At 44.6% G+C, this 23077-nt stretch overlaps 1 protein-coding gene across 10 annotated transcripts in view; it reads left to right on the top strand.

The window, feature by feature from the left end:
- Positions 1–23077, top strand: part of LOC140388150 (speckle-type POZ protein-like A) — a 392296-nt gene that overhangs the window by 255684 nt on the left and 113535 nt on the right. For all 10 annotated transcript variants that reach the window (XM_072471935.1, XM_072471910.1, XM_072471926.1 and 7 more), the window contains 2 exons: positions 7453–7586; positions 16874–16995. In XM_072471935.1, the coding sequence (XP_072328036.1) occupies positions 7509–7586; positions 16874–16995 (200 nt within the window). In that variant the 5' untranslated portion in view covers positions 7453–7508. The remainder of the gene's footprint in view (positions 1–7452; positions 7587–16873; positions 16996–23077) is intronic.

Raw genomic sequence — 23077 nt, 5'->3', positions numbered from 1 at the left:
GCATCTAATCCTAAATACATATTCCTCAATGTTCTAACGGGTACATCAACTCCTCTATCTTTCCTGCTGGTATTTTTAGTTACATGCAAATTTAGTTTTTATGTTGAATTTTTTCTTCAATGGTTTATGAGTTCAGACTTTGATCATATTGCCTTTGAGACTATACATAAGAGGTTGAATACAGAATGTCTGTTCCCAGCTTATTTTTAAGTAAAAACCAAAAGAGCATTGAAAGAGACCATGTGCTCATTTTCACTTTGTAACCCAAAGAATAATGTGGTATTTTTTGATGAAGCCACCTGTACTTATTTTTTACAAAGTAGGTGATGGTGACAGAGTTTTGCAGAAAACCTTACTTTTAAACATTTGCCTTTTGCTCATAAAGACTATTCTTGTGTTGAATTTTATTGCTGAAAATTTCATCTACCAACTCCTCTGTGGTACTTTTGTCCGTCCAACTGTCAGCCTTTGCTGGAATTAATTTTGTATCATTTTCTATTTGGTCAACCTAGGCACAAAAATATAAAATCAATTGTAAAATATATAACTTTTATGATGATGTATCAACAGTGTTTTTAAATAATGTTTTAATTTTATCTCTTCAGTGTTATACTAGATGAAGTCAGTATAATTAAGTCGAAAGCCCATTTTGTACCCTATACAAATAACTATGGGCTTATTTATTTAGGTAAGCTGCTGGTAGATTTTGAAACGTGAACATTGCATAAAGCGCATACACTGTATAAAGTGTGCCGTGCATACAATACTTTAAAGGAAAGGGGCATTTATTTAAATACCTGTAGCAGATGTTAAATGGCAAGTTACAAGAATCAATCCTCTCATCAAGGCCATGATCCTTGAAGCACAAGCAGCCTTCCGGCTTCCGCATAGTAGATGCAACCAAGCTCGTGCCCTCTCAATGTAAATTGAGGTTAGTTTCCAGAGGAAACGCAAGACTCGTGCAGCCCTCGAGCACCTGTTGATGGGTCTCTGGGTTATAGGAAATGTCTTACTCTTCGCTCTCCCCTGAGGTGATTTGACTGTTTTTCACTTTCACTCTGGTAGGTGGCCTTGCATTTTAAATAGTTTATTCTTTTTATTGCAAAATTTCCAATCAGTCCAAAAGTTTAAAAATTGTTCTCAAAAATAAAGGTGCATAGCCTCGTGACCATTTCAAAAGGTAACCAAACACACAGGATACAGCAAAGGCTATGGACCTTGAAAACATCTAGCTGCCGTGCTGAAGACTTGTGCAAAAATCTAGTTGCAACTCTAGCCAAGCTGTTACACAACATTCAAATAGAATGACAAATAGGTCACAGTACTGTCACTGGATCAAAAATCCTGGAACTCCACTGGAGGCAGGAAGGGTCCCAGAGGACTTGGAAGGTGGCTAATGTAACCCCACTGTTTAAGAAGGGAGGGAGGCAGAAGACAGGAAATTATAGGCCGGTTAGCCTGACTTCAGTCATTGGTAAGATTTTAGAGTCTGTGATTGAAGATGAGATCGCAAAGTGCATGGTAAAATAGGACTAAGCTCGGCTTTGTCAAAGGGAAGTCGTGTCTGCCAAATCTGTTAGTTCTTTGAGAAGGTAACAAGCAAGTTAGACAAAGGAGAATCAGTGGATGTGATTAATTTAGATTTCCAGAAGGCCTTTGACAAGGTGCCGCGTAGGAGACTGTTAAATAAATTAAAAGCCCATGCTGTTAAGGGTAAGATCCTGGCATTGATAGAGGATTGGTTGACTGGCAGAGGCAGAGAGTGGGGATAAAGGGGTCTTTGTCAGGATGGCAGCCGGTGACTAGTGGTGTGCCTCAGGGGTCTGTGCTGGGACCACAACTTTTTACAATATACATTAATGATCTGGAAGAAGGTACTGAAGGCACTGTTGCTAAATTTGCAGATGATACAAAGATCTGTAGAGGGACAGGTAATATTGAGGAAGCAAGGGGGCTGCAGAAGGACTTGGACAAGCTAGGAGAGTGGGCAATGAAGTGGCAAATGAAATACAATGTGGAAAAGTGTGAGGTTATGCACTTTGGAAGGAGGAATCTAGGCACAGACTATTTTCTAGATGGGGAAATGCTTCGGAAAGCAGAAGCACAAAGGGACTTGAGGGTCCTTGTTCACGATTCTCTTAAAGTTAATGTGCAGGTTCAGTCGACAGTTAAGAAGGCAAATGCAATGTTAGCATTCATGTCAAGAGGGCTAAAATACAAGACCAGGGATGTATTCCTGAGGCTGCATAAGGCTCTGATCAGACCCCATTTGGAGTATTGTGAGCAGTTTTGGGCCCCATATCTAAGGAAGGATGTGTTGGCCTTGGAAAGGGTCCAGAGGAGGTTCACAAGAATTAACCCTGGAATGAAGAACTTGTCGTATGAGGAACGTTTGAGGACTCTGGGTCTGTACTCGTTGGAGTTTAGAAGGATGAGAGGGGATCTTATTGAAACGAGGCCTGGATAGAGTGGACGTGGAAAGGATGTTTCCACTTGTCGGAAAAACTAGAACCAGAGGACACCATCTCAGATTAAAGGGACGATCCTTTAAAACTGAGATGAGAAGGAATTTTTTCAACCAGAGGGTGGTGAATCTGTGGACCTCTTTGCCGCAGAAGGCTGTGGAGGCCAATTCACTGCGTGTCTTTAAGACAGAGATAGATAGGTTCTTGATTAATAAGGGGATCAGGGGTCATGGGGAGAAGGCAGGAGAATGGGGATGAGTAAATAGCAGCCATGATTGAATGGCGGAGCAGACTCGATGGACTGAGTGGCCAAATTCTGCTCCTATGTCTTATGGTCTTAACTCTCTATCTATCAGCAATGTACGAGCACTTTCACCACATGGGCTGCAGCAGTTCAAAAAGGCAACTCAATACCACATTCTCAAAGGCAGTTGGAGATGAACAATGGTGGCTTTGCCATTGAAGCTCCCAGCCCATGAATAGTATCTTAACAAAAAAATGACTGAGCTGTCATTATTTATGTGTACACACTCAGCAGGCTGAAACTGTGCATTCATTCACCTGCAGTCAAGTAATTGACATCTTACTGTGTATTATGCACAGGAGGATCTCTCACTTCAGCATATTTGGTGAGAGTCAGGTAAATATAATTTTCAGATTAAAAACAAATCTATTTGTGAGCTATTATCTTGAAAAGGAAGGTTTGTTGAGCTTGCAGTTCAAAATGACATTATTTGACTTGTTTGTTTGACCTTATATTCCAAGAATCAGGAGGGTTTATATTTGGTAGAAGTGTGGTATTCAAAGCGATTTGAAGTTGTCAGATATGGGTTATTAAGATGCAGTTTATTTTCTCCTTTTTTTCTTATTGAAGCCTTTGAAAATATATGAAATGAAAATTGTTTATTGTCACAAGTAGGCTTCAAATGAAGTTACTGTGAAAAGCCCCTAGTTGCCACATTCTGACGCCTGTTCGGGGAGGCTGGTACAGGTATTGAACCGTGCTGCTGGCCTGCCTTGGTCTGCTTTAAAAGCCAGCGACTTAGCCCGGTGTGCTAAACCAGCACATATAAATAACTGAAAACGAATCCCTCGATTTCCAATTTTGCAACACTACAAGGAAATGTTTTTTAAAATGCATTGTGCAAACTATATTGTTATACGGTCGATGTTGAAAGTAGAAATTACAATGCTGGCAGCTCAATCAGTTTATCTTGATATACAGTGAAATTGCAAGTATTCAACTCGGATAAGGCAAAATTCCAGTTATATCAAACCATCCCTGATGACAGAGTAGCAAATTCTATAGATCGATACCCGTGATGAGCTGAAAGTGCACACTGGTAACTCCGGATTAGTCCAACTTCTCTAAGCTTATCATGTGACTGGTACTGACTGTGCTTGCCCTGCAGGGGTTGCAGAGGAGATTCACCAGGATATTGCCTGGGATGATACATTTAAATTAAGAGAGGTTGGATAGGCTTGGGTTGTTTTCATTGGAGCAAGAAGACTGAGGGGTGACCTGATTGAGGTGCATAAAGTTATGAGGGACATAGACCATGTGGGTAGGAATTAGCTGTTCCTCTTAGTTGAAGGGTCAGTCACAAAGGGACACAAGTTCAAGGTGAGGGCAGGATGTTTAGGGAGGATGTGAGGAAAAATCTTTAACCCAGAGGATGGTAACGATCTTTATGGCCCTTGGAATGTGCACTCTACCCAAGCCCACGCCGCCAACCTATCCCCTTAACCCAGTAACCCTACCCAACACTAAGGGCAATTTTGAACAGTAAGGGCAATTTAGCATGGCCAAACCACCTAACCTGCGCATCTTTGGACTGTGGAAGGAAACCGGAGCACCCGGAGTAAACCCACGCCATTCGGCCCATCGAGTCCGCACCGACTCTTGGAAAGAGCACCCTACCCAATGTCAACGCCTCTACCTTATCCCCATAACCCAGCAACCCCACCCAACACTAAGGGCAATTTTGGACACTAAAGGCAATTTATCATGGCCAATCCACCTAACCTGCGCATCTTTGGACTGTGGAAGGAAACCGGAGCACCCGGAGTAAACCCACGCACACACGGGGAGGATGTGCAGATTCCGCACAGCCAGTGACCCAAGCCGGAATCGAACCTGGGACCCTGGAGCTGTGAAGCAATTGTGCTATCCACAATGCTACCGTGCTGTGATATTTGGAGTTTCAGAGAAGCCGGAGCTCATGGAGAGGAGGAAGGCTGATGTCGTAGCCTTTGCCTCTCTGATTGCACGGTGGCGAATTTTACTGGAGTGGCGGTCGGCATCACCACCGGGGATAGCAGCTTGGTCGGGTGACCTGTATTACTTCCTGCGGTTGGAGAAGATAAAGTATGCGTTAAGGGGCTCTGCAGGGGGGTTTGAGAAAAGGTGGAGGATGTTCGTGACTGTGTTTGAGGAGCTGTTCGTCGCGGGGGGTGGGCAAGAGGTGGTTGAAAAAGGGAAAAAATCAGTACAGACTGTATAGTTGATTGCTGGGAAGCATGTTTCCTAGGGTGTTTATTTGCTGTAACCTGTTATGATGCATGTTTGCAATAAAATACATTTTTTTTTAAAAACATACAAGAGTGCAAATTTGAGCATGGGCATGCTTTCATTTGACATTGAGATCTCTCTGTGAAATACTTGTCTGCAAGTATTGCTCAACCTGTGAAAAAGTTAAAAGTGTTGTCGGTTGGAGAGAATGTGAAGTTGATACAGTAAGTTGGAATACTGTGATGTGAAGCAGAATTTGGACATCACAAAGGAATGAAAGATCCCCTCATCGGGTTTGTCCATCATTATGAAACACAAGGTGAACAGATCAACAAGCAGGCATCCTCTTTCGCGAGGAAGAGAGCGGCTGCCATTCCGAGCATTGAATAAACTCTGCTAATGTGCTTCAAGACCGCCAAAGCAAAGAATGTCCCCATCTCCGGTACATCCTTGCAGGAAAGGGAAGACTTTGGCAAAGAAGCTAGGCCATGTGGAGTTCACCTGTAGTGACGGCGGATGACTGGACTGATTCAATGATGTGGAGATGCCGGCGTTGGATTGGGGTGAGCACAGTAAGAAGTCTTACAACACCTCTTTAACCTGGGGTTACCCCTCTCTCTGGATCGGTAAAGACTTAATTACCTGCAAATGCTCGCATTCAAAGTATCGTCTTGCATCTTTGACTTTGTCCAAATATATGTTTCTGGAACATACCTCTTCATTCACCTGAGGAAGGAGCAGTGCTCCGAAAGCTAGTGTTTGAAACAAACCAGTTGGACTTTAACCTGGTGTTGTAAGACTTCTTACTGGACTGATTCAAGACCATGCACGCTAAACAGAAAAGATTACGGAGTTTTTCCAGCACAAAACCCCCAGGCCATTGTAAGATGTGAACAACTTGAATAAATACTTCTCTACACATTGGGTGAGATTTTCTGCATCTCTCACCGCTGTCAACTTGGTTTCTTGGTCGCACCCTAATGGCGGGCGGGTTGCCTTCTATAGAATGGCTGGAAAATCCCCCCCTACCCATTGTGCTATCAGTTGGCATTAGTATCTGTTGTATTTGACACAGATTGCATTTTCAGACATACCAGATTACAGATGCAATCATGTGGGACTGGGGCCTCATCAGCTATCATGAAGCTGACTTAGCACACATTTGTGGGTGAACCCCCTGGGACTCGACTCATTGGGATCTTACTGTAGCAGATGTCTTTCAATTGTTTATCAATTTGAAAATGAGATTGCACACTATCAATTTACATTTCTTTTTAAAAAAAATTTAGAGTACCCAATTCATTTTTTCCAATTAAGGGGCAATTTTAGCGTGGCCAATCCACCTAGCCTACACGTCTTTGGGTTGTGGGGGCAAAACCCACGCAAACACGGGAAGAATGTGCAAACTCCACACGGACAGTGACCCAGAGCCGGGATCGAACCTGGGACCTCGGCGCCATGAGGCAGCAGGGCTAACCCACTGTGCCACCGTGCTGCTCCATCAGTTTGCATTTCTGATCCAGTGTACACCTTCATGTGATATTATTGTTATTAAAGGCCACTTTGGAGAGAGCTATTTCGGACTGCCATGAAGTTACTGTGAAAAGCTCCTAGTCGCCACATTCCGGCACCTATTCGGGTGCACAGAGGGAGAATTCAGAATGCCCAAATTACTCAACAACACATCTTTCTGGATTGTAACTTACTTTGTTGACATATCCCCATATACTTGGCTTGGTGATTAGAAACCTAGGCTGTTGGAATAAATATCTCTTCAAAGAGTCAGCACAGATACAGTGGGCTGAATGGCTTCCTTCTATGCGCTATGATTCTATGCAACCTGTCTTGAAACTTCACCTTCAAATATCTTCTTTAGCATTCTAACCTTTTGCAGATTCTGAAATATTCTCCCATATTTGAGATTGTTTAAATTTAAATTCTGTATCTGCGGCTCTGAAAACTTGTGCTAAATCTTTTCAGAGTTCCCCCAAACCTTCCTTTTTTTTTAGCCTAAAACATTTCTCTCTCAAACCATTTATAAATGAAGCCTGGCCTTAAACACCTGAATTATCATTAAAAAATTCCGGGAGCTTTATTATTCCAATGCCTATCTTGTTGCATAGATCCCCTTTTAAGGTGTCACTCACTCAAGTACCGTAACATGTCTCAAAGTTGTATTTGTCCATATGTGGGAACTTCAGCTTCTCTCCAGAACCACTGTATGAGTGTAAAGATTGTAAATGGAGAATTGAGATGAGTGCTGTAGTTTATAATGTATGTTTACATGAGAACTACATGTGGCTCAAACTAATACTACTTCTGTACTTGATAGTTGCTGCTTGTTAGTTGCTGAAACTTTGCATATAGAATAATTTGCAATATTCCGAAATTTAAATTGCACAGAATTTTACCTTGTATTCTCCCCCTTCAAACTGTCTATTTAGAGGTTGTTGATTTAATTGTGTTTCATTGCAGGAGAAGCCCTGAAATTCCCTCTGGCATCTAGATTCAAAACGGCGGAGAAGCTGGCGATGTCAAGGGTGCCAACTCCTCCTCCACCTGGAGAGATGTCTAGTGGACCTGTGGCAGAGAGTTGGTGTTACACACAGGTATTGTACATCCCAATGCTTCTGTGCTTAATTGCTGAACTGGAACAGGTTACCTAGTTTCTCTGTGGAAGAAATGGAGCAACAGATTTGAACAGTGTAAATCCATTTACTTTTTGCTTTAAAAAGTGGAGTTGTCTTATTTTATATCTCAGGTGGACATACAAAGACACAGAATAATATGTAAGTCTAAGTCACAGAATTTCCTGTAGTGGAAAATCAGAATTCAAGCCATATTGGGGGTGATCACTCATTTTTCTTATCATTGAGGTGGTTAAGTATTACCAGGGAAACCTGGCAGTTGCTATGCAGATGATCCCTTTGGCCGAGGCTGTGCCAGTCAAAGAGAGTCTGGTATGGTTGCTGCTGACAGACGGGCTTAACCATTGCAGAGCTGCTCACTGGCCTCCCATTCAGTCTTCTAGGGCAACATGGTTTGTTACTGACTCCAACAAGTTAATGGCTGGGACTTTCTAGTCCTGGCCTGAAGCTAACAGACTTTTGGCTGGTCCATCAAATTTTCTGTCCCGGTTGCAATGATTCCCTCCGCGGATGGGACTGAAAAAGCTCGGCCAACATTTTCATGTCTCTCGGGGAAATATATCTAATTTTTGCAACCTTGTATCATTGAAGAAGTCAGGTGAACTTGATACATACAGATAATTTTTTGCCTGAATCATTAGGCTCCAAATTCACTCGGTCACGAAAGATTTTGACACGCAATGAATTCTGTGTTTTGATACCAGGGGCGTTATTCTCCGACCCCCCCGCCGGGTCGGAGAATGGCCGTTGGCCGCCGTGAATCCCGCCCCCGCCGAAGTCTCCGCTCCCGGAGATTGGGCGGGGGCGGGAATCCGGCCGCTCCGGTTGGCGGGACCCCCCGCTGGATTCTCCGGCCCGGATGGGCCGAAGTCCCGCCCAGGAATTGCCTGTCCCGCTGACGTAAATCAAACCTGGTATTTACCGGCGGGACCAGGCGGCGTGGGCGGGCTCCGGGGTCCTTGGGGGGGGGGGGGGGGGGCGCGGGGCGATCTGACCCCGGGGGGTGCCCCCACGGTGGCCTGGCCCGCGATCGGGGCCCACCGATCCGCGGGCGGGCCTGTGCCGTGGGGGCACTCTTTCCCTTCCGCCTCCGCTACGGCCTCCACCATGGCGGAGGCGGAAGAGACTCTCCCCACTGCGCATGCGCGGGAAACTGACAGCGGCCGCTGACGCTCCCGCGCATGCGCTGGGAAACTGACAGCGGCCGCTGACGCTCCCGCGCATGCGCCGCATTTCCGCGCCAGCTGGCGGGGCAACAAACGCCATTTCCGCCAGCTGGCGGGGCGGAAATCCCTCCGGCGTCGGCCTAGCCCCTCAATGTTGGGGCTAGGCCGCCAAAGATGCGGAGACTTCCGCACCTTTTTGCCGGCACGATGCCCGTCTGATTGGCGCCTTCTTTGGCGCCAGTCGGCGGGCATCCCGCCGTTGGGGGAGAATTTCGCCCCTGGAGTCTGATAACACATTTTGGAGTCATTAGTGGACATATTGGAATGGGTGCCAAGACTGAGGTAGATTTCAACATCATGAGTAAGTCTGGTCCCTCTGGGCAGGGTTTTAAATAAAAATAGAACCCTTGTCCTTCAGTCACAAGCAAGGACTAAGAGGGGTGGAGTAGCCAAGGTGGATATAAAAGGAAGAAATTGTGGTGGTGAAGCACAGACAAACCTGGGAGCTGAGGAAAAGACTGGTCAACATGATTCATGCTGTTTAAGGAGATAATGGGTTGTGCGAGTAATCTCTATGCCATTTATGCCTCAGAACATGTGATAATTCACAATTGTTGGAATTCACCACATTTAAAGGGGACTGATTTCCTCAATTGTATTTTAACTTTTATTTTGATGCAGTGTGATGATGGAAAGATTGCTGACCAGCGAATTGGAAAGGAGAAAACCAGAGGCTTAAGCACTCTACCTAGGAGGAAGAAGAGGTTTGAGCAACCTCACAGTGATAAAAGACATGCCACACATGACTTGCAAAGGATTTTTTGATATCATATCTTAAAATTCTGCAGTGTTGTGAGCTTAAATGATCTAACATCTAGCCTACTAAGTTATACTCACAGGATTTGCATCTTCTCATTTGAGCTAGAAGTAAAAGTATTTATTAAAAACTGAGCAGCAATGGATTGCTTGAGGATAATACTGGACAGAAAAATACATAAATGGGAATCAGGGACTCTTATTTCCCTTGACATTTTGATTTTTTTGCCTTATTAATGGACTACTGCTGAAATCTGCCCCAGGATCCAATTTTTTGAATCCGATCTTTTGTGTGTAGTTGTTGCTTAATCACCATCTTGCATTGTTTCTGTTGGTGGATATCTGCAATTTATTCGCAACGAGACATGTGTAACCTGTTACTAATATGATATTTGTAAGATTATGTTTTGCAAGTATCGCTATAATTTAGGGTAAAATGGAGGTATGAAGGAGATCGTGGGACCTGTTCTGAAATCTGCCTATTTTCAAGTCTGGGTAGCTTAATTATTGGAAGGTGTGCCCACAATGTTTTATTGGGCAGCAGGTTCAGGCTTGCCCACCTGTAAACAATGGTCAGTGCAGCTGTGCTGATGGTGGATAGACTATCGGTCCCTAAGGTCCCGGGGAGGTGATGGGAATGTCCAGTTTTGTAAATGTTTACACCTTATATTATCTATTTAATTCCGAGAAACAATTGAGGTAAGGGTTTGGAGGAGCTAATTAGCATTTCTACTTGTTTCACAGTGCCACAGAGATGGGCTTTTAGAGGGGACAAGTCCGTCGGAAGCCATTGTAGGATTGGATTGCAGGTTTTGCTTAAAAACACTGAAACTCACAGGCCAAGAACCTGAGAGAGCGAAATCTCCGTTCTCTTAAGTTTAATATAATTTTAAATTAAGTGTAAATTTTGTGGCCTAACAGTGCCAGTTTGGGAAATGCTCAAATATCTATTTAATAAAATGTCACAACTTGTCTATAACTATTATTTTCCTAACGTGAAAGTGTGATATTGGTGGAGTCATACCTAGGGAGTGTTGCACGTCTGTAGGGCATATTGGCATTGGCTCAATGAATTCTTCTGTTGTGTTAAACATCTGATGGACTAAACACGAGAAAATCGCAAGTAGTTCATTTGACACTGAGGCATGAGCAAGCAGTTCAGCTCACAATGAGGCTGAAAACTGAACAGTTAGTTCAAATTATTTTTAAATCCTCAACTTGGAGGTTGCAGAAGCTAACTTATGAAATTGCTCAAACATTTCTTTGCACGCTGTTTTGGCCTTCATTTTACTCCTTAGCACAGGTCAGTGTGTGCAGCTCACAGAAAGACAATAATAGTCTTTATTAATGTCACAAGTAGGCTCACATTAACACTGCAATGAAGTTAATGTGAAAATCCCCTAGTCACCACAGTCCAGCACCTGTTTGAGTGAATTCAGAATGTCCAATTCACCTAATAAGCATTCCTTTCTGGACTTGTGGGAGGGAAACGGAGAATCCAGAGGAAACCCACGCAGACACGGGGAGAACGTATAATTGTACCACTCTTAAGAAAACGGCACTAAAGTTAGCTATAAACATTGATTACTCAACATTAAAAATGCTTGCAAAAAGCATCCTTAACACATGTACGTAGTAACATCAGCCTGGAGCTTGAGTTGGTATTTTCACCTGAGCCTGGTGCTGTTAAATTCAAGTTCCTGTGCACTGATACCATTATACAACATTGACTTTGTATTCTTCAGCTGCTTCTGTTGATTGCAATACTCAGAGTCTACCATTTCACATGACAAGCAGGTAGAAAACAAAGCTGAAGGAGAGAGACAGATGAACTGTGCAAATTAGGTTCTCTCCCTGTCTACATGGAACCACTATATACATATTGTGTATCTGATGGGCCAAGCCAATCTTTTTATAATTAACCAGCATAACACCCAAATTGCCAAAGTTGATCAAACATGGAAATGATTAATTTTTTCTGGCATATTTTGCAGGTTAAGGCATTAAATTAAAACGTGGGGTGGCTTTTTCTGTTCAATCTGGTGCGGCACGCCGTCGGGATTCTCCGTTTTGCCAGCAGGTCAATTGTGGGGCAGCCCCACGCCGCCGGGAAACCCCAGGGCCGCCAGCAAACGGAGAATCCCGACGGCTAAGAATTCAGCCCAGGGTGTTTTGTGTTGCTGCAGCTCTGATGCTGTCCTTGAAGCCACAAGAGAATGTTTGAGATGCTTTGCTTGCTTCATATTGGTGCTAGCCAATGAGCTGTAAGCAATACTTCTACCAACAACATGGGTAGATCTAGGAATGATGTTCTGATGTGAGAGTTTGAACACTTTGGCTCCAAATTAAAAAGCATAACATCAAAGGAAAGAATCTCTGGATTGTTGGCTGCGTCACACACCAATTGGCAGATGGATAAATAAATTAGCAGGTTTAATGAGTGGGATTCTCCGACCCCCCGCCGGGCCAGAGAATCGGCGAGGGGCGACGTGAATCATGCCCCGCCGCCGGCTGCCGGGTTCTCAGGCGCCGGTTTTTCGGCAGGGGTGGGAATCATGTTGTGCCGAGTGGCCGCTGGTTTCCAGCCAGGCCCGCCGGCGTAAATCAAACAAGGTCCTTACCGGCGGGACCTGGCCCTGCGGGCAGCCTGTAGAGTCCTCGAGGAGGGGGGTGGGAGGGGGGGGGGTGGAGAGGATGAGGCCCCCATGGTGGCCTGGCCCGCGATCGGGGCCCACTGATCTGCAGGCAGGACTGCTGTGGGGCCACTCTTTCCCTCCGCGCCGGCCGCTGTAACGGTCTGCCATGGCCGACGCGGAGAAGAATCCCCCTGCGCATGCGCTGGGATCACATCAGAACACGCTGGCGCTCCCGCACATGTGCCAACTCGCGCCGTCCGGCGGGGGCCCTTCGGCGCCGGTTGGCGTGGCACCAACCCTGCCAGCACCGGCCTAGCCCCTGAAAGTGCGGAGGATTCCGGCCCTTCTGGGCGGCCCAACGCCGGAGTGGTTCACGCCACTCATCGGCGCCAGTAGGGCCTGCCCCGCCGGATAGCGGTGAATCCCGGCCAATATGTGGCTAAACATATGATGCGGGAGACAGGTGTTTCACTCTATGGGACACTGGCATTAGTACTGGGGAAAGAAGAAACTTTTCTATTGAGGCAGGCTCTGCTTAAACTGGACGAGGATCAATGTTGTGGTGAATTAAATAACTAGACGAGGCTTCAAACTAATAAAACCAGTTCTGGGCAGGGTGGCTGGGCGGGACAATGTAGGAACTGATCATTCAAAAACAGCAAAGGAAGTCTCCAGAGCAGCATTTTTGATTTGTAAAAAAAAAAGCAAAGTGTCTCTTCCTAACCCTGACTAACAAAGAAAAAAGGTATTACCGATAAGGTCACGCCAAAGAAAATTTGAAATAGTCAAAACAAAAGGCAAAATATCTTACTGTGGGAAATATTCACAGCAAGTTAGATGAATTAATAGCATACATAAAAATTAATCATCTTAATCTATTAGCCATTGTGGTGGCAAAGTGATAAGGGTTTGGAATGAAATATTCTAGGATCCATAGCTTTTAGAATAGATTAGCAAAATTAAAAAGGAGAAGAGCAGCCCTGATAAGGATGGAATGAAAGACGGTGGATAGAAAGGATCTTAGCTCAGCAAATCTAGTAGTCAGTATGGGTAGAACTAAGAAACCTCGAGGCAGCAAACTGGTGGGGTTGTTTCTAGGCGCCCAACAGTAGTTGTCATGTATAAATCAGAAAATAGGAAAAACAATCAAAATAAAGGCTTGCATTTGAACACAATCACAAGACATCCTGAAGTGTTTTACAGCAAATTAAGTACTTTTGAGGTGTTGGCACTGTTGTGATGTAGAAAGTATTACATATATAATAGTAATACAGTAAGCTTAGAGACTTTAATCTTTTTACAGATGGCCAAACCAAATTTTCAGTAATAATGTAAAGATGAGTCATGAATGTTTTATGCAAGATGATTTTCTAGATCTGTGTATTAAGGAACTAGTGTTGCGCAGTGAGAAAAGATATCTCCAGGAAAGAGTGACCATAATGTTATGGATTTTTATATTGGATTTGAAAGTGATGTAAGTCCAAAACTATAGACCTGTACCTTTGTATTAAAAACATAAAATCTGGAATTACTCTGCAGGTCTGGCAGCAGCTGTGGAGAGAGTTAATGTTTCAAGTTGTGACCTTTCATCAGAACCTAAGTAGTTGCTTTATTTAGATTTGAAGGTTAAATTGGCTAGCTGCATTAAAATGTATGACTAGATAAACAATGGCTCGCATTTAAAGAATTGATGCATAATTTGCCCCACAGAATCCATCTTGGCTAACAAGAAGAGTTGAGGACAAAGAATAATACATCACTGGAACAGGCCCTTTGGCCCTCCGTGCCTGTACTGGTCATGATACCAATCTTGGCCAAAATCCTCAGCACTTCCTTATGCTGTATACCTCTATACCCATTCCATCCGTGTATTTGTCACAATGCCTTTTGATTGCCGTTAATGTATCTGCTTCTACAACCTCCCCTGGCAATGCATTCCAGGCACTCGCCACCCTCTGTATAAAAAAAACCTGCTTCACACATCACCTCCACCCTGGGAAAGAGTGCCTGCCCCTCCACTCTAACCATGCTCCTCATAATCCTGTAGACCTTTTATCAGGTCACCTCTTCACATCCGTTGTTCTAATGAAAACAGTCCATCTATTCAGCCTCTCCGCACAGCTAACACTCTCCAGGCCAGACAACATCCTGATAAACCTCCTCTGCACCCTCTCCAAACCCTCCACATCCTTCTGTTAGTGTGGCAACCAGAATTGTGCGCAATATTCCAAGTGCAGCCATACCAAGATTCTATACGACTGTAAAGATAGATAGTATTATATCAAAACATTTAATGTTTCCATAAATAAGCCTGAGGATTTTAAAATTCAGCAAAAGAGAACCAAAACATTGATCAGGAAATGGAAAAGAAGGCTTGAGAATAGAGTAGCAAGAGACATGTACAAAAATAGGTCAACGCTTTGCTAGCATTTTCCCAGGATTTTCATTGTATGCGTTCAAGAAGCTTGTTCTGTTCTCTGTTTTCAGTTGATCTCTTGAGCAGGTTTCTACAACCCTCCCCCTGCCGGGCCAGAGAATCACAGGAGGGCGGCGTGAATCCCACTCGGACGCCGCCGCCGATCTGGCCCCAAGCGGTGCCCCCGCAGTGGTCTGGCCCGCGATCGGGGCCCACCGATCATGGCCGGCGCGGAGAAGAACTCCCCCTGCGCATGCGCTGGGATGACGGCAGCACACGCTGGCGCTCCCGCGAATGCGCCAACTCACGGAGGCCCTTCAGCACTGATTGGTGCGACGCCAAGCCATTCCGCGCCAGCTGGCGCGGCGCCAACCCCGCCGGCGCCAGCCTAGCCCCTGAAGGTGCAGAGGATTACGCACCTTCCGGGCGGCCCGACGCCGGAGTGGCGGAGTGGTTCACGCCACTCCTCGGTGCTGATACGGCCTGCCCCGCCGGGTGGGGAGAATCCCGCCCCTTGTGTTCATTCATATTGTTTAGCAATGAGAATCTTTTGACAATTGGATGCTAATGCTTTCTAAAGGTCAGCATCTTGACTCTCTAAATTTCTGTAAAGATAAACTGAATTCATGGCAATTGTGGCCTGCAGTGACAGTATCCTGATTTCACCCATTCTTTAACAAATTATCATATTTATACCTTAAGACCATAAGACATAGGAGCAGAATTAGGCCACTTGGCCCATCGAGTTTGCTCCGCCATTCAATCATGGCTGATATTTTTCTCATCCCCTTTCTCCTGCCTTCTCCCCATAACCCCTGATCCCCTTATTGATCAAGAACCTATCTATCTCTGTCTTAAACACACTCAGTGACTTGGCTTCAACAGCCTTCTGCGGCAAAGAGTTCCGCAGATTCACCACCCCTGGTTGAAGAAATGCCTCCTCATCTCTGTTTTAAAGGATTGTCCCTTTAGTCTGCGATTATGTCCTCTGGTTCTAGTTTTTCCTACAAGTGGAATTGTCCTAATACTTTTATCACTGCAATAATCTATTTATCTCTCTTTCTTTTTCCTTGAGCTTTAAAGTTCAAATGACCCTCTCAGGCGATTATATTACAGATAATCTGAGAAGTTTCAACATCCGTATTTCATTTTGGGAGGGGTGTTAGATTTCCTTCACATTTTGTGACTTAATGTTTATTTTCAAACAAACTCCGCCCACCCCCGCCCTATTATTTTACAAGCATTTGTTCCTAGTTTTTGCTGATTTTGTTGTAGGCTTACGATGTCCTGCAAGCTTTTTGATAAAGCTTGAAAATTCCAGATTGGAATTCTGCTTGACGTGCATTTATTAGAGAGAGTTTTTGTTGTGAAAATGAAGTAGTCATTAGGAACAGTGGAATAGTGCCTTTGTTCCACTTCTGGTGTGAGACATCACTGTTCATTTTCTGGGCAATCCTTTAACAGTCTATTTTTCAGTCTATGTATACATGAACATATGAATTAGGAGCAGGGGTAGGCCACTTAGCCCTTCAAGCCTGCTCCACCATTCAATGAGATCATGGCTGATCTGATTGTAACCTCAACTCCACATTCTCACCTAGCCCAGATAATGGGCAGCACGTTGCATAGTGGTTATCACAGCTCCAGGGTCCCTGGTTCGATTCCCGGCTGGGTCACTGTCTGTGCGGAGTCTGCACGTTCTCCCCGTGTCTGCGTGGGTTTCCTCCGGGTGCTCCGATTTCCTCCCACAGTTCAAAGATGTGCAGGTTAGGTGGACTGGCCATGCTAAATTGCCCTTGGTGCACAGTCCTAGAGATGTGGCCTCACCAATGCCCTGTAAAACTGAAGCATAACCTCCCTACTTTTGTATTCAGTTCCCTTTGCACTAAATGGCCAATATTCTAATAGCTTTCCAAATGACTTGCGTACTAGCCTTTTGTGATTTGTGTACTCAGGACTCCGAGATCCCTCTGCATCTCAGAGCTCTGCAATCTCTCACCATTTAATTAATATGTTTTTTATTTCTCCAGCCAAAATGGACAATTTCCCATATTATCCTCTATTTATCAGGTCTTTGCCCACTTATTTAACGTATCTATATATGTTTTGTAGCTTCCTTTTGTCCTGTTCTTGATGAATGTGTATATATGTTTTTGATTGAATTCTTTTATTTCTTATTATTTACATCCAATTCCTTTTCTGGTTAATACTTAGGTAAAAGTGGTAAAATTCTCTTACATGTGGACCATCAATAACTTCAGCTTTTGTCGAGAAGAAATGGGCGAAGTGTTAAAGAGTTCAACTTTTTCATCTGGGCCGAATGATAAAATGAAGTGGTAAGTTTTAGTTCAAAATGGTTAATGCATAATATGTCTGTTATTCTACCAGTCTTAATCAAAGAGGTTTTGAGGAATGGAGTATAGAAAATGATTTAATCAAGCTGACTGTATTTACATATGACAGTGTTAACTAATGTGTTTGTAATCACTTCAGGATCCCCATTAATAATAGCTTTGAAAACCAAAATTATTTGTAGTGGTTAAATATCTTGGCAGCAAAAAAGATGTTTGTTAAAAGAGATCAATTTTTCCCTCTGGATTCTGTTCCTCTTGTTGCGATGTATAATTGCACATATTGTATCTCATTGTATGTATGATTTCCAATTTAATGCACTGTTTGGAGACAAAGTGTGGTGTTGGAATCATTTTATTGTGGGGTATTTGTGATGGATGGTATTACAGTTCAACCTAGAGATTTGCTCCTTGGCTGGTCCTACTCTCATGTCTATTTGGACTGAACAGCAGTCTGCACCCAAGCAGTGATTCCCTCCACTCAACCTTCTGGTCTTTCTCTATGTATTGGAGTAACAAAATCAAATTACTTTTTTGTCATTCCTGGGTAAGTAATGGTGCATTGTATATTTGAGTCATCGGTTTTGCCCACAAGCTAATGTGGGGAAGGTGACTTGAGTGTATATAGCAACCAAATGTGTAGTATTCAGTTGCTTTAGATCTATACTGCTGGTGAAGTGTGTCGGCCTATCCGCATATTGTGTCAGGAAACCCTCCTACACACGCTGTACCAAAACTGCCCCATCCGAACTGTTCGACCTACAGAGGTTCCAATCAATATTTGGAAAGTTAAAGTCACCCATGACAACTACCCTGAGACCTCCACACCTATCCATAATCTGCTATTTGTGATTTTTATCAGTGACTTGGAGGAGGGGGCTGAAGGGTGGGTCAGTAAATTTGCTGATGACACCAAGATTGGTGGAGTAGTGAATGAGGTGGAGGGCTGTTGTCGGCTGCAAAGAGACATTGATAGGATGCAGAGCTGGGCCGAAAAATGGCAGTTGGAGTTTAACCCTGATAAGTGCGAGGTGATTCATGTTGGTTGAAAAAATTTGAATGCGGATTATAGGGTCAACGGCAGGGTTCTGAGGAATGTGGAGGAACAGAGAGATCTTGGGGTTCATGTCCACAGATCTCTGAAGGTTGCCACTCAAGTGGATAGAGCCATGAAGAAGGCTTATCGTGTGTTAGCGTTTATTAACAGGGGGCTTGAGTTTAAGAGCCGCGGGGTTATGCTGCAACTGTACATGACCCTGGTGAGACCACATTTGGAGTATTGTGTGCAGTTCTGGTCACCTCACTATAGGAAGGATGTGGAAGCATTGGAAAGGGTGCAAAGGAGATTTACCAGGCTGCTGCCTGGTTTGCAGGATAGGTTTTATGAGGAAAGGTTGAGGGAGCTAGGGTTTTTCTCTTTGGAGCAGAGGAGGATGAGAGGCGACTTAAAAGAGGTTTATAAGATGATGAGGGGGACAGATAGAGTGGACGTTCAGAGACTATATCCTCGGGTGGATGTAGCTGTTACAAGGGGGCATAACTATAAGGTTCAGGGTGGGAGATATAGGAGGGATGTCCGAGGTAGGTTCTTTACTCAGAAAGTGGTTAGGGTGTGGAATGGACTGCCTGCTGTGATAGTGGAGTCGGACACTTCAGGAACTTTCAAGCGGTTAGTGGATAGGCACATGGAGCACACCAGAATGACAGGGAGTGGGATAGATGGATCTTGGTTTCGGACAATGCTCGGCACAACATCGAGGGCCGAAGGGCCTGTTCTGTGCTGTACTGTTCTGTGTTCTATACTCTATTGCAGACTGCAATGTAATGCTTTTTTCATATACAGCCATGATCTTCATATACTTACTGGTTTTAATTTTTCAAAATTCCCTGGATTTGGGGAAAGTCCTTATTAGATTAGAAATTACCAAATGCAACTCCTTAATTCAAAAAGGGAGGGAAACAGAAAGCAGGAAACTACAGGCCAGTTAGCCGAGCATATGTCAGAGGGAAAATGTTAAAAGCCATTATTAAAGATGATATAGCAGGGCAATTGGGGGAAAAAGTCAAGGCAATCAGGCAGAGTCAACATGGTTTTGTGAAAGGGAAATCATGTTCAACCAATTTATTAAAGTTCTTTGAAGGAGTCAGATTTGCTGTGAACAAAGAACAATACAGCACAGGAACAGGCCCTTCGGCCCTCCAAGCCTGTAGTGGTCATGATACCAACCTTTGCCAAAACGCTCAGCACTTCCTTGTGCCGTATCCTGTATAGCCATCCTATCAATGTGTTTGTCAAGATGCCTATTGAACGCTGTTAATGTATCGACTTCCACAATCTCCCCTGACAACGCGTTCCAGGCACTCGCCACCCTTCACGTAAAAACCTGCCTCGCACATCCTCTCTAAACTTTGCTCCATGGACCTTAAACCTATGCCCCCTGGTTACTGACCCCTCCAGCCTGGAAAAGAGTGCCTGCCCATCCATTCTATCCATGCCCCTCATAATCTTGTCGACCTCTATAAGGTCACCCCGCATTCACGTCTTTCTAATAAAAACAGTCCAAGTCTATTCTGTCTCTCCACATAGCTAACATCCTCCAGACCAGGCAACACCCTGGTAAACCTCCTCTGCACCCTCTCCCAAGCCTCCACATGCTTCTGGTAGTGTGGCGACCAGAACTGTGCACAATATTCCAAGTGTGGCCTTACCAAGATTCTATACAACTGTAGCATGACTTGCCAGTTTTTATACTCTATGCCCGTCCAATGAAGGCAAGCATTCTGTATGCTTTCTTGACTACCTTGTCCACTTGTGTTGCCACCTTCAAAGATCTGTGGGCCTGCACGCCCAGATCTCTCTGACTTTCTATATTCCTAAGAGTTTTACCATATACGGTATATTTCCCCTCTATGTTAGACCTACCAAAATACATTACCTCACATTTGTCCGGATTAAACTCCATTTGCCTTTCTCGGCCCAAGTCTCCAATCTATCTATGTCCTGCTGTATCCTCTGACAGTCCTCAACACTATCTGCCACTCCATCAACCTTGTGTCATCCGCAAACTTACTAATCAGAACAGCTACATTTTCCTCCAAATCGTTTATGTATACTACAAACAACAGAGGTCCCAGCATATATCCCTGTGGAACACCACTAGTCACAACCTTCCATTCAGAAAAACAACCTTCTACTACCCTTTGCCTTCCGTGACTGAGCCAGTTCTGTCTCCATCTTACCACCTCACCTCTGACTTCACCTTTTATACCAGTCTGCCATGACGCACCTTGTCAAAGGCTTTACTGAAGTCCATGTAAACAACATCCACCGCCCTCCCTATATCAATCATCTTTGTCACCTCCTCAAAAAACTCAATTAAGTTAGTGAGGCATGACCTCCCCTTCACAAAACCATGCTGTCTATCGCTAATGAGTCCATTTGTTTCCAAATGCGTATAAATCCTGTCCCTTAGAATTCTCTCCAATAATTTATCTACTACCGACGTGAGGCTCACCGGCCTATAGTTTCCAGGATTATCTCTGCTACCTTTCTTAAACAGCGGTGCCACATTAGCCATTCTTCAGTCCTCTGGGATCTCACCTGTAGCCAATGAGGATACAAAAATGTCAGTCAAGGCCCCAGCAATTTCCTCCCTTGCTTCCCTCTGGGCCAGGAGACTTGTCTACCTTAATATCTTTTAAAAGACCCAATACCTCCTCCTTTTCGATGTTTTTTTAAAAAAAAATTTAGAGTACCCAATTAATTTTTTCCAATTAAAGGGGCAATTTAGCATGGCCAATCCACCTACCCTGCACATCTTTGGGTTGTGGGGGTGAAATCCACGCAAACACAGGGAAAATGTGCAAAATCCACACGGACAGTGACCCAGAGCCGATATCGAACCTGGGACCTCAGCGCCGTGAGGCAGCAATGCTAACCACTGCACCACCGTGCTGCCCTCCTTTTCTATGCTAATATGTTCACACACCCTACCCAAGAATCATCTTTTTTTAGCAAAGTCCCTTTCTTTGGTGAACACTGATGCAAAGTACTCTGATGCAAAGGGCAGCACGGTAGCATGGTGGTTAGCACAATTGCTTCACAGCTCCAGGGTCCCAGCTTTGATTCCCGGCTTGGTTCACTGTCTGGGCGGAGTCTACACGTTCTCCCCGTGTGTGTGCGGGTTTCCTCTGGGTGCTCCGGTTTCCTCCCACAGTCCAAAGATGAGCAGGTTAGGTGGATTGGCCATGCTAAATTGCCCTTAATGTTCAAAATTGCCCTTAGTGTTGGGTGGGGTTACTGGGTTATGGGATAGGGTGGAGATGTGGGCTTGGGTAGGGTGCTCTTTCAAAGACTCGATGGGCTGAATGGCCTCCTGCACTGTAGATTCTATGATACTCATTTAGTACCTCCTCCACTTCCTCTGGCTCAACTCATAGATTCCCCCCACTGACCTTAAGTGGTCCAGTCCTTTCCCTGGCCACACTCTTGCTTTTTACATATGATTAAAAGGCTTTGGATTCACCTTAATACTACTTGCCAAGGACTTTTCATGACCCCCTTCTAGCCCTCCTAATTTCCTGCTTAAGTACCTTCCTACTCTCTTTTTGTCCCCTCCCCCCGCCCCCTTTTAGCTAGTACAAAAGTCTCCTTATTCTTTTTCTCATTACCCAAGGCTCCCTAAACTTCCCATACTTATCCTTCGTTCTCTCAGGAACGTAACTTTCCTGAATTCTAATCAACTGTCGCTTGAAAGACTCCCAAATGTCCGATGTCGATTTACCATCCAACAGCCGCACGCAATCCAAATTCTTCAATTCCTGTCTCATGTTAACCACAGCCGCACGCAATCCAAATTCTTCAATTCCTGTCTCATGTTAAATTAATTTGCCTTTCCCCAGTTTAGCAACTTAACTCGAGGGCTACCCTCATCCCTATCCAAAACATCCTAAAACCTACGGAATTGTGGTCACTACTCCCAAAATGGTCCCCTACTAAAACCTCAACCACCTGCCCAGGCTCATTCCCCAATACCAGACCCAGTTCTGCCCCTTACCTCGTTGGACTATCTACATATTGCATCAAGAAGCATTCCTGGATACACCTTACAAACTCTGCCCCATCCAAACCCCTATCACTAAGTGAGTCCCAATCAATATAGAGGAAACTAAAATCCCCGACCACAACAACTCTGTCACTTTTGCACCTATCCAAAATCTCTCTATCTACTTGCTGCTCTATCTCTCGCTGGCAGTTGGGGGACCTATAATAAACCCCCAACACTGTGATTGACCCCTTCCTGTTCCTGAGCTCTACCCGGATTGCCTCATTGCATGAACCCTCCGTGGTGTCCTCCCGCAGTATGGCTATAATATTCTCCTTCACCAGTAATGCTACTCCCCACCCCTTTTACAGCTCTCTCTCCTCTATCTCTCCTGAAACATCTGTAACCTCCAATGTTCAGCTGCCAATCCTGCCCTTCCTTTAACCAGATTTCTGTGATAGTCACAACATCATAATTCCAAGTACTAAAAAGTGCTCTAAGTTTATCTGCCTTTCCCGCTATATGTCTGGAGTTGAAACAAATACACTTCAAACCACTGCGTTTGAGCAAACAGAGTGAGGTTCTCTTATTTTTGTTCTCTATTTCCCTTTCAGTTATTAACCTTCTAAGCTAGCGCTCTGCTTCTTACCCCCTTGCCATACTAGTTTAAATCCTCCCAAGTGACTCCAGCAAACCTCCCAGCCAGGATATTGGTGCCTGTCCAGTTTAGATGCAACCCGTCCTTCTTGTAGAGGTCACACCTGCCCTGGAAGAGAACCCAGCGGTCCAGAAATCTGAAACCCTCCCTCCTACACCACCAGGTTAGCCATGTATTTAGTTGCACTATCCTCCTATTTCGAGCCTCAATGGCACGTGGCACAGGGAGTAATCCTGAGATTACAACCCTAGATGTCCTGCTTTTTAGCTTATTGCCCAACTCCCTGGACTTCTTCTGCAGGACCTCATCATTCTTCCTGCCTATGTCGTTAGTACCTATGTGTACTACAACCTCTGGCTGTTCA

This window comes from Scyliorhinus torazame, chromosome 2 (genome assembly GCF_047496885.1).
Source record: "Scyliorhinus torazame isolate Kashiwa2021f chromosome 2, sScyTor2.1, whole genome shotgun sequence".
In the NCBI taxonomy this organism is placed as follows: Eukaryota; Metazoa; Chordata; class Chondrichthyes; order Carcharhiniformes; family Scyliorhinidae; genus Scyliorhinus; species Scyliorhinus torazame.
The sequence above is the reverse complement of the archived record's forward strand: the minus strand, read 5'-3'. Positions and strand labels throughout refer to the sequence as shown.